General features: G+C 42.9%; 1 protein-coding gene across 1 annotated transcript in view; it reads left to right on the forward strand.

The window, feature by feature from the left end:
* The window catches only part of ATP8A2 (ATPase phospholipid transporting 8A2), a 1,954,943-nt gene that overhangs the window by 1,520,471 nt on the left and 421,564 nt on the right, over positions 1 to 12,908 (forward strand). The window contains exon 33 of the mRNA XM_069202231.1: positions 4,141 to 4,248. Coding sequence (XP_069058332.1) covers positions 4,141 to 4,248 — 108 coding nt within the window. The remainder of the gene's footprint in view (positions 1 to 4,140; positions 4,249 to 12,908) is intronic.

Raw genomic sequence — 12,908 nt, forward strand, 5'->3', positions numbered from 1 at the left:
CTACTCTTTTTTAAGTAGTTTTCTTGACTCTGACAGAGGCTTATATAAAATTGTTTGCATCGTCTTTTCGTGTTCTATTCCCTGTTCTTCTTTGTGTTGTTTTCTTTTTTGCATTTTGTGTTTCCTTATTACTCCATTCCACGTTTCTTACCTAAAGATTCTTACAATTGTTATCATTATTATTGCTGTATTCTTCCTCATATTAGGGTTTCTCAGACGTCTCAAAAGTGGGTAGAAAGCACATTAGAATAACACAACAGTGAGGTAGCATCAGGCCTGAAGTTAGCAATGTAAACAAATGAACAGAGTCGCCAAACTATTTTTAGATCATAGCTACTAGACAGCAGAGGTATGGCTTGGTAAAGACACCTTGGGGACATTTAGAACATTGACCTAGAAATGCATTCTTCCCATTGCTTACCATTGGCTTTGTGGTTAGTAATTCATATTTTCTTGCTTCCCATTTGCTGGCTTTATTTGTATTAGGCTGTCCAGCTTGAGCTTGGTCTTTCCTGTGACAAAACCTTATTTACAGAATCCTTCAGAGTACTCCTTTTCTGTAAACAGGCCTGTAAATCTTGTTCTTATCTGATCGCATTTGCTGTGCATTCAAAGATCAAGGTCAATAATCAGGTGATGTCTTCTGAGGGCGCTTTTTTACTTTTCTTTCTCTGAATTCAAAGTGAGAGGATTTATGTGACAATCTTGCTGGATACTGGGGATAGGAAAGAAATTTTTTCTAGCACACAACAACATTTAGATGAACTGTGTAAGTATTTCAGAATATATCAGAATTATGAACGCACAAAAGAAGCACATTATTTTGTTATTTCTGCAGCTGTTGGAAACAAATACTTTAGTATGATCAAAACAAATAATTAAACTAGGTGATGCAATTTCCACTCATTCTCATCTGTGCACTGTATAGTTTTATTAGTAAAACTGTACATGTGTGCAAATGTAATGGTCATTTCAATTGAAAATGTGTTGTCTGTTATGGCAGTGTGCTACCACACCAATAATACTCAACTCTACGCCACTCCGCTCTACTTTGCACCACTCCACATCACTGCCCTCTACTCTGAACAACTCTACTTTACACCACCCCATGCCACTACACACAGCACCACTCAACTTTACACCACCCCATGCCACTACACTCTGTACCACTCCATGCTATGCCACTGCACTCTATGCCACTTCAGACTACGCCTTTCTACTCTATCTGTTACCATTCTACTCTATGCCAATGCCCTCTTCACCACCACTGCACTTTTTGCCACTGCACTCTACACCGTTCTAGTTTAGGCAACACCAGTCTACTCCGCATAACTCCCCTCTATGACACTGAACTCTATGCCACTACACTCTATGGCAATACACTTTACGTCAATGCACTTTACTCCGAAACACTAAACTCTGAAACACTCAACTCTATCCCCCTGCTATCCGAGTCCACTGCATGACACTCTAACCTACTCTGCACTACTGCACTCTATGCCTCTGCACTCTACACCCCTTTACTCTATGCCATTATACTCTTTGTTGCTCTATGCAACTGCACTCTACCCTGCGCCACTCCACTCTACGCCACTTCACTCTACTCTGAAATAATCTACTCTATTCCTCTGCAATCTACATCACTCTACTCCAATATGCACCACTCCATGCCACTGCATTCTATGCCACTCAGTAGAGTACCAAACCACTGCACTGTATGCCAATGTACTCTCCACAACTGCACTCTGTAACTGCACTCTAATCTGCATCACTGTACGTTACGCCACTTCTCTCTACACCACTCTACGCCACTCTTCTCCACTGCACTCTGACACTCTTCTCTGCAACACTGCACTTTCTGTCACTGAACTTTATGCCACTCTACTCTGTACCACTCCATTCCACGCTACTCCACTTTCCAACACTGTACTCTATGCCACTGTATTGTGTGGCACTATACTCTACTCTGCACCACTCTATGCTACTCTGCTCTGTACCACTACACGCCGCTGCACTCTATGCCACTCAACTCTACCCTACTCCACTGCCCTCTGCATCACTCAACTCTATGCCATTCCACTCTGCACCACTCTATGATCAAAACATATCATTAAACTAGGTGATGCTATTTCCACACATTTTCACCTGTGCACTGAATAGTTTTATAAGTAAAACTGTATACCTGTGCAAATGAATGGTTGTTTCAATAGTGTTGACTGTAATAGCAGTGTGCTACCACACCATGAACACTTCACTCTATGCCACTCCACTCTACCTTGCACCACTCCACACCATTGCTCTCTACTCTGCACCATTCTACCTTACACCACCTCATGCCACTGCACTCTGCACCATAATGCCACTGCACTCTATGCCACTTCAAACTACGGCTCTCTACTCTGTACTTCTCTACTTTATGCTGATGCGCTCTTCGCCACTCTACTCTACACCACATCATGTTTCACCACTGCACACCAGTCCAGTCTAGGCCACACCAGTCTACTCTGAACAACTCCACTCTACAATGCTGCACTCAATGCTACTACACTCTGTCTATACACTCTACGTCAATGCGCTTTATTCTGTAACACTCAACTGTATCCCCTCCACTCTATGCCAATCCACTGTATGTCACTGTAATCTACTCTACACCACTGCACTCTATGCCTCTGCACTCTACACCACTTTATTCTATGCCATTACACTCTTTGCAACTCTATGCACTGTACCTGCACCACTCCACTCTTTGCCACTTTATTCTACTCTGAAGCGGTCTACTCTATGCCACTGCTCTCCACATCTGCTCTCTACAAAAACTAGACAATCATTCAAATCCTGCAATGGAAGAGTGATCATAAGACAGTCTCTGAGAGATCAAAAGTGACCACTTACACTTAAATGCAATCCACCCCTACCATTGATGTTGGGAGTAGAGGTGTGGGTTTGCTGCAGCACCTCCAAATAACCATGCTGGAGTTCAGAAGGAGAAGGAGCAATGATGATGCCTTTAAATTTGGTTTATCTTGTCACATTTGAAGTTTGTTGAAAGCTACAGGTCAAAGGCCAGGCTTTGTCCTCTGACAAATGTTGCCTATTATTTTAGCACAGAGATTGGTGATTATGTAATTTTGTAGGATTGTGTGAAGTGAACTATGTGATCATCTGTAGGAAGTCTATTTTATCACAACACTTAAATATCTGTAAATGAACTGTATAGCTATTTTAAGACATATGACCCCTTAGAAAAGCCCAAATGAAGCAAATGTGTTAGTGACCCTGAAGTGTGATGGGACGAATGTTTCAATATGAACAAAACAAATCAAGATACTTGATGATACCCAAATGCTAATTACTTGCTAAAACTCCACACATAAACAATAGATAATGGGCCAGATGTATGAAAAAATGTTGCCCTCACAAACGGTGCGAATCGCAAAATTCCGCCGTTTGCGATTCAGTAGTAGCATTTGCGATTTTTAAGAAATCGCTATTACCGAATCGCAAATGTGATACATGGACATTGGCGAGTCAGAAATAGCGATTTCTTAAAATTCGCTATTTCCGACTCGCAAAGGGCCGTGATGATACATCTGGCCCAATGTCCGATATGTCCGTGCAAATGTAATGGCCATTTCAAGGGAAATGACCTGCCTGTAAATTCCAGTTCACTACCATTGTATGCCTTAGTAATATAATTGAACCAGTGTGCTCCAAAATGCACCACATGTTATATACCACACACTCTTGCCATTTGCCCGCGGAATGGGTGTGGCTCATTTGCCACACTTGTTCTCTGTGTCAGGCATGATTTTTTCACAATCCCTATGACTTCAGTGATTTGACATTGATGGCAGCACCCCTACTCTGAACGTTGTTCGCAAACCACTGTCCCCAACAGTATTTTGCTAAATGAAATAATTCAAAATGAAATAAGGTAGCATTTGAACGCATTTCTGTTTAACCATTGGCAAAAACTTGGCAGGAAATTGCCTAAAGTCTTGAAAACACGTCTGCTTTTTAAACATTTTGTCTCATTGCGCACGGGGCTTCAGAGGAAATAAATTCTGAAGTTACTGGATATTTGCGGGCAGTGCTTAAACTGAGCTAGAGGTGGTCATTCTTGCTGTTCTTTTGTTGCAGTTTAGTCACCTAGCTGTGTGGGGAAGCATGCTGATCTGGCTGGTGTTCTTCGGTGTCTACTCGTCCATCTGGCCCGCCATTCCCATCGCCCCGGATATGCTTGGACAGGTCAGTCAGCTCTCTTGTGAATGCTCTTATTTTCAATAGTGTACAGGAAACCACAGATGAACTAATTTATTATATGCCACACGTAGGATGCTGTGGAAATATCCCATATAACGTAATTTACTTTACACCAAAGTCAAAGCCCTTGTGATGAAAGAACTGTAGCTTGCATTGCAGCAGAATATGTTGACAAGTTTGTTTCCTTTTACTAATTGTGTGCAACTTATTTTTAGGTTCTGTATCTTAAAGCGGTGCTTAAAGAGCAACATACTGCAGTCACAATGTCGACTGTGAGGGATATGCACTGTTTTTTCAGCAGCAGATTTTAAATTGTGGTCAAGGTGCATTGCCTTGTAATGAAAAAGTCAATAGTAGAGTAAAAGAAGATAGAAAAGCAATCATCTACAGTAATGTATACATTGATTTAAAAAAAGTTTGCTAAGTCTGAGGTAACAAGGCAAGGAATTCTGGAGTCGTTGTTTTGTTCAGCATTAAATATTTCTCCTTGCGTATCCAGGTCAAAAATGGTATTGGTAACTACTTCAGTGATGAACTCACAAAGACCATCAGGATCGGGCGGGCTGGTTCGTCCATAATGAATCTACAGACATGGGAATTAGGCAGCAAAGAGCAGGGGTTGCCAGTTGTTGTTGGTCGTCTAAAATATTAACTTTATTTTTCTAAGTTGTGCCAAGCATGGCTCAGTTGGCCACCACCTACTCACAAAACTTAAGATAAAATGTAAATAAACCTTTGCTAAAACGTTAGGCCTCAAGTTAATAAAACTCTTGCAATTAACTGGCGATTCAAATAACTAATCAGTGGCTGCCTTGAGGCCAAGCTAATAATTATACCAGGTTTTTCACTGGATCACTTGCTGATAAATTGCACTGCTATTTTGGGACTATTTATTGCTAGTGCGCAAAGATTTATTCTTAGAAAACACATTGGTAAACACACAGTAGTCTCAGTGAAAAGGTGCTCACCCACAACTTCTTCAGACTTTATTCATTGTGAAATCTCTTAAGCACTGCAAGGAGGCAGTTTGGAGATCACGATACAGAATGTTTCTTCTCTCTCATGTGTCAAAGTATAGAAGTTTAATAGCCATAGCATTGTCATTTTTAGGTGTTCCCTCCCTCCAAGCTCATTTACTCCAAAAAAATCATAAGTGTATGATTCACATCTGTATTTGTAGAATATCTTTGAGAGATGTGTAAAAATAAAATAGAGTGACAAAAGTATTTTAGTGTTGTTCAGTGAAAATACAATGAAAATTTTCATATCTTCTGATCGTGCCTTCTATCTAGGATATACATTTTCATAGAGGTCCACAAGGTTGGTGTACTTATTTATTTAGTTAACTAGAGTTTTGTAAAGTTCCAAACACATGTCTCAGTGTCTTGAAAAGTGAAGCAGAGCCCAAAACTGGCATAGTGGAAGATAAAGTCTAGCTGAATGCGCAATGAGGCCCACTATCAGTGGCGTAACAAAGGCCCCAGCACCTTCCGCGGTGCGGGGGGTGCCCCGAACCCCAGGGGTCCTCCTCAGCACAATACACTGTGCACAGATGGCAGGTCCCTGACTGGCTCCAGGGGCACAGGGGGCCCTCTACAGGTACTTTGCAGGGGGGCCCCCTCAAGCTCCGTTATCCCACTGAGCCCTATACATTATTACAAGTACCATGCCTGTCAGAAGATGGGAAGAATAGAAAAGTCATTATGCCCCACACTTGTGCTGTAACTTTTATTTATAGACATTAATACTAGGTGCCTTTTTTATAATGACGAGGCAGCTAACATGGCTAATACCACTAGATGGTGCCAGATCTGCCGTGTTTTATTTTTCTCTGCTGGATATATTATTTCAACTTTGAAACTGATCCATGTCCTATGAAGGGCCACAGTTCAATTTGCTTACCCAGACCCTGCAAAATTCTGACATGCATGACTAGGGCTCTTCTTAGTTTCACTTAATATTGGGTTTGCATTAGTGAAAGAATCTTCTTTAGCATAGACAATTGTAGGTTAACGCTACTGGCTATGGCGTTAATGTGTGGAGTAAATGAAAGGTCTGTTTTGAATATTACCCGTGTCACTTACTTTGTGACATGTGGATGGATAGGAGCCCAGGCTCTTGAGGTATTCCAAAGGAGGCCTTCCGTAGTCAGGTTCTCAAAGTACCAGAAGGTCCAGGGCTGGCTTTAGGGCGATGTGACCAGAGCGACTGCACTGGGTGCCGAACTGGGAGGGAGGGGCACTGAACTTAGGGGGAGCACTGTGTTTAGCAATAAATTACAATTTAAACGCACCTGCTGCAGAGTCCGTTGTGCATCCAGCTTTCAGTCAGCAATAAAAATGTCTAGATAACCCTAGTGATTCAGGTTTCTGCTAGAGAGAGATATCGGGATTTTGTCTAGGGACAGTTTTGATTCTCTATAAAATAGCACCGAGGGTTAATATGCTTTCTGCAAAGAACAGATCTGTATTTTAAGTGGATAGCTGAATAGATTAGCAAAGCCAGCCTTTACTAGCCCTTTGAAACAAATGAAATGTATATAAGTAAGGGGCTATGGAGAGATGAGGGTCGCATTTGCTGGGTGGTAGTGAGGGAATCCGAGAAGAATGTCATTGAAGGTGCCAAAAAAGATTGTCGCACCGGGCACTGCAGCACTAAATCTGACGCTGAGACGTCTATTCTCACTCTGTTCAGGCTAAGGGAATTTCTTTCATAAAAATTGAATATTTGGTCTTGAAATACCATGTTGTTGGTATGGTTGATTTGTTGTACAGTCAGCTATGTGTTTGTGAGCCATACATTTATATATGGGTATGTAGAAGGGACGTGGCCGGTAAGATTGGCCAACTAGAGTGTTTCAAAATTGTCACACTACAGTGTGGCTCCTGTTCTCCCCAGTGAAATCCTAAATAATCGTGACAGGCCATAACCCCATAGCATAGGCTATCTCCATCACAAAAGCCAACTTAGAAGGGATTTTGAATAGGAAAAAACAACCTGTGGCAAGCAAAGAAAAGAAGGTCTGGCACTTTTTTGGGCTCACATGGCCCAAAAACAGGGGCATGATGTCTGGCACGGTTTGCAGTGCAGAGGACCACAGCGGCTACCTACGCTATCGGGTGCATTAGGATGAGACTGGAGAAACTAGAGGTTGTCTTTTGAGCCCATGGCAGACTCTCTGAGATGTGCAGTTGTCCTCCCTTGGATCAAGGATAAGTTTAGTTTAGCTGATATATACAGCGCATGGCTACCCGAAGGCATCCCAGCACTAAAAAGGAAGTGACACTCAGTGCAAGAGTCCAAGCTATGTGAGAGAGAAATTAAATCTGATAATGGAAGGTCTTTAATTTTTTCCGGAATGGTAGTTCCAGAGGCTCTAGCCGAAGTTCTGGAGGTAAGAGATTCCAGAGGCGAGCTGCCTTGACTGAGAAGGAGTTGCCTCCCCAAGAAGATCTCTTGAACCGTGGTATGTGAACTAACTGGGAGGTGGAAGATCTCGGGGTTCTTGTGGGAATAGGGGAGATGCCATGTCTGAGAAAATGAGGGCCTTTATTGAGGAGAGCTTTATGTACCATGCATAGGGCTTTAAAGCAGATCTGTTGTTTTATTGGCAGCCAATGGAGGGAGGTCAGTGCTGATTTGGCTGTTTGATTTCTAGGTATGTTCATCAAAAGTCTTGCGGACGCGTTCTGCCCCACCTGAAGTCTCTTCAATACGTACTCAGGAGAGCTAAGGAAGAGGGAATTACCATAGTCTAGACGGGAGAGTATCATAGTTTGGGCCGATGGGCCTATAGTTACTGAGAATAGTAGGATCAAGCTTGGGCTTTTTCAATTAGGGTTTGACAATGGCATGTTTCATAGATTGTGGTAGGAATCCTATGGTTAAGAAGTGGTTGAGGATATTCGTCAGGGGCAGAACAATGATATCAGAGGCCAATGCAAGAGTATAAGGGGGAGCAGGGTCCAGGGGAGAGCCGGATTTGATAGTGTGAAGGAAATTAGTGACCACTATCTCTGTCAAAGGTTGAATAACTGCAAGTGAAACCCGTGGAGATTGCGCAGTAACTGGCTGGTAGCTGGATTCATGATTGGATATAGCTGAGAAAGACGAGTAAATATCAGTAACCTTCACCTGGAAGAAGGCTGCTAATTTATTACAGTGCTCAATCGAAGCCTCCATAGGTGGTCATCTAGCGATATATGGGTGAGTTCTTTAAAAATGTGAAAGATCTCTTTCTGAGAATTAGCCGATTGCTCTATTCTGGTACTGTAGAAAGAGGATTGAGCTAGTCTAATGGAATCATGATAGTTCCTAATGGCTGCTCTGTATACTTTTTTTGAAATGCTATAGTCTCTCTTTTTTTTGTTCTAGCAAGTAGTGAGTGAACCAGGGACTAGATTTATGTTTAGGTCTTTTAGTCATGGTCTTGAGAGGCAGGATGGAATCTGAGGAGGTAGAGATCCAGTTGTTAAAGGATTATACAGATTCAGAATTCAAGTTGTTATAGCTAGGAGATGAAAAACAGAGAATATTCTGCCAATATCTGAGGTCAAGTTTTGACCATTGCCGAGATGTTGATTGTCCTGAAGATTTATGACAGGGGGAGGATTTGGAAAAAAGTGTAAATGAAACTAAGCAGTGATCAGTCCAGATGAGAGGCAGAGGAATAAATGAAGAAAAATTCAACCAATTACTAAAAATAAGGTCTATGGTGTGGCCTTTATAGTGGGTAGGTCCTGTGATGTACTGTGTAAAATCTAATGCCGCCATAACAGAAAGGAGCGTTTTGGCAAAAGGACAATGTATGTTATCCATGTGAATGTTAACATCTCCAAGTAGGAGCAAGTTGGGTGTTTTACATAGAATACCTGCTACAAAGTCTGGCAAGGTCTGTAAGAAACTTGCGTAAGGACCCGGAGGGCGGTAGACAAGTATTCCTGAAAAGGTGGTTGTTGGATTAAGGTATAATGAGAAGGACATGCTTTCACATCCCGGAATGTCTAGAGTGGTAGTGGAACATGTAATAGTCTTTTTGTAAATAATGACAATGCCCCCCCTCTGGCCAGGGATCTATCTGAATGAATGATTGTGTAGTCAGATGGTAGTGCCCTTAAAATATCAATAGAGGAGTCTTCATTGAGCCATGTTTCTGTTAAAAATAGGGCTGCAGGATGATAGTCTTCTAAAAGAGTATAAATGTGAAGAGAATGAGGGGGCAGGGAGCGACTGTTAAGCAAAAACATTCTACCTAAAGGATTAGCACTACTAGTAGGAGGCAAAGGCAGATCAGGCGACGGTGTCCAGGGACAGATGTGGCAGGACCAGCTTGTAAAATCTGGGGGAAGGATCAAATGTGCTGGGCTCATAAGGATATTGTTATATGCTAATAGCTGTTGGTGAGGGTAGACTAACCTTTCTGGCATCTGATCCGCAGCATACCTGGCCTCTTGGCTCTTTCGGGCGCGGATGGGCACAGATGGGCTTGCCTTTGGTGCGCCAGCGGTGCGACCGCTGCGCGGCCGGCACAAAGAGTTGCTTAAGTAGTGCATCTAATCAGGTGCCTACTCAGAGCAACTAGAATGGCAACAAAAATGGCAGCCGAAAACTGTCCAATCAGGAAGTAAATAGCAAAAAAGCACTAGAGTAGAGCTAGATAGGTGAATGGCTTTCGAGTGCCTCTAAACACGGGCACCAGTGAAGGACAATAGAATAAAATAGAAATACAACAGTTAAAAACCGTGCTAATTAAAAGTAAAAAGCCTCTTTGCAGCCAGAGATGTCCCGTACTTCTTTAAGCAGGCCGGCACGAAGAGTTGCTTAAGTAGTGGTTCTAATCAGGTGTCTACTCAGAGCAACTAGAACGGCAACAAAAATGGTGGCCGAAAACGGTCCAATCAGGAAGTAAATGGCAAAAGCAGTAGAGTAGAGCTAGATAGGTGAAGGGCTGTTGAGTGCCTCGAAACACGGGCACCAATGAAGGACAATAAAATCAAATAGAAAAACAACAGTTAAAAAACGTGCTAATTAAAAGTAAAAAGCCTCTTTGCAGCCAGAGATGTCCCATACCTCTCTCTGTGCCACTCCTCCATGCAATGCGTCTATTACTCAGACTGAGGAATGCCCTACCTAGACAGTGCAGAAGAGGAGGCTGATCGATGCCCAGGTGCAGGTAAGGGGAGCTATCCTGCCTGGAGGTCCATGGAGAGATGCAAACTGGCCCATACATACTGAGATCCTGTGTTGAGTAGGAATGCAGAGCAGATGCTGGAAAAATAATTCTACCTGGATAGCCCAGGCTTTGGTGGAGTGAGAGTGACCTTTGGGAGTGGGCATCCTACTGAAATCCAGGTTGGAGAGTGCACAGCAGCAGGTGAAGAACTATGACAAATACTGGAGCTGATGGCAGTCTCAAGGAAAGTACCTCAAAAAGGGCTGCACTGACTTGCGGGTCAAGGATCACCGAAGAATCTAAATGCTTCAGAAGTAGACTGGAGAGCCTGAGGTGGCATGCTGACATATAGAAACCCATGAGTGATTGGTGTTGTGCAGGTTTGATTGTCTTCAATGCCAAAGAATGCTTGACTGGAACAGTCCAAAAAGTGAGGAGGTCTACAGGGCCATAAATCCAACACAGAAAAATGCGCCTGGGCTTGGTGAACAGCTATCCTAAATAGTATCTGATGGAAAGTGGAGATGTGGCATTGGAGGAAAACTTACACTGTTTTATACACTTAAGAAAGCGGCTTAATATAACAACATCCTACCTCAGAGTAAGGTGGACAGGCAATAAAAGCATCATGGCAGATCCTTCTTTCAAGACTGCATCTCCGCACTTCAACCGTAGCAGGCAGTTTTCAGTAATTTTAGTGGTGAACATCATAAGCTGATGTTGACTTACTGGAAAAATGCACTGCAGCCTTGAAAAATTGAGGTGTGTGGGTTACAAGTGATACTAGTAGGAAACATGGTCAGAAACAAACCATAGAAGTGTGCACTGGAGCTGCTCCTGGAGCAGTGGATCATAGAGGTCCTGAGACCAAAAGAACTATTAAATGTATTTTCTATAAAAAGGGGGTTCATATTTGCATTAGTCCCAAGTCTTAGAAACTTTTCTGGAAGTCAAACTTCTTACAGCAGGGCAAACCAACAAGTTGAACCTAAAGGGCGATTCAACATCAGGGTCTGCAGCTTGGGGGCAGTCTGGTGGTAGCCTCTGGTTCTTTTTGGAAACTATTTTGGAAAGTTTCTAAATGCCCAGTCTTGCAATTTTGGTGGAAAGAAGAGGACATTCTAACACCAGCAAAGGGTCCAGGGCCTTTTGGGCACCATTTAGGGGTTAGGAATGAATCTAGAACCCACCAGCAGGGTTCATCACAAATCCAGTTGAAACTGGTCAGCTGGGCTCAGCAGAGTCTTTGGTTTGTTGTAGCTTTTGTGTTCCTGGAGCTTAAGAGGAGGCTAGCCAACTAGTTCTTGGAGTCCACGCTTCTGTTACGGGTACAAGTGGGAGCAGGTCCTGTCATTTGGGTTTCACTCTACAAGCTACAGTAGGAGCAGACCTCTTTCTGAAGTCCTCGAGCTTCAGCAGGTGCAGTCTTACTTCTGCCTTCCTCAGGTCCAGCAGTGTTTTGAAAAAGCTACCCAGAAGTGCTACTTTTAATCCTGGCATCAGCTTGTCGGTGGGATGACTCCCTAACCAATAGGGTAAAGGTTCCCAGAGGCAAGCCTACCCACTTTGACATATGTTTCTGGAGGTGTGGACATAAACAATCCCACAATGCCCTACTCTTTTCTTCCCTTAATCAGAGGTCTGTGCACACCTCTGAGGTGTGTCTAGGGAAACGAGGATCTCCCCTGTGGAAACCAATTCTGAAACTGGTCCCCTCCACTGGGACTGGTGATATTCTGCCTAATTGGAGAATGGCAGGTGTGAGTTACATCTGCCTATGAGAGTAGATGCCCCTTTGAAGGTTGTACAGTTGGTGGGCCCAGAAACCAAGACATAACTCCTTCCTGCCAAGGTCCTTTTGTTCCCTTTCCTGGGAGCCATTCACACTTGCCTGCAGGCTGTCAGGTGACAGCTGGGATTAACTTGGAAAAGGTTACTAGAGGCTTTTAGTTGAAAATGCCACTGTGTTATAAATGTGGCATTTTGAAAATAGTAATTTGAAATCCAACTTTACCATTAGATTGGATCTTAAATTACTATTAATTTGAGTCCTTGAACAATCGTCTAAGCGTTTCCCAAACTGAAATTATTAATTTTAATTTAATGGAACCCAGTGCTTTTTTAAGGAGACCTAGCCCTGCCATAGTGAAAAACGTCTGTAAAGACACATGTCCTACTTTTTAAATAAAATGCACTGTGCCTTGAGGGAACTTTGGGCCCCCATTTAGGGATGATTTGTAAGTAATTAAAGGAAGGTAAAGCCCTGTTAAAAGGTGGTTTTAACAGGTTGAAATGGCAGCTTTGATCTTGTGACATATAAATTTCAGGCTCTGGGTACACAGGACACTATGGCTGTCTTTTTACAAGACCGCCAATGAGCGGGTGCTGGAAGACAGCCAGTGCGGGAGGTCTTAAGACCGCCGCATTACGACTGCTGTTATATTTCCACCCATAATCGGGTGGAAATCTGACA

This window comes from Pleurodeles waltl, chromosome 8, assembly GCF_031143425.1.
Source record: "Pleurodeles waltl isolate 20211129_DDA chromosome 8, aPleWal1.hap1.20221129, whole genome shotgun sequence".
NCBI classification, from domain to species: Eukaryota; Metazoa; Chordata; class Amphibia; order Caudata; family Salamandridae; genus Pleurodeles; species Pleurodeles waltl.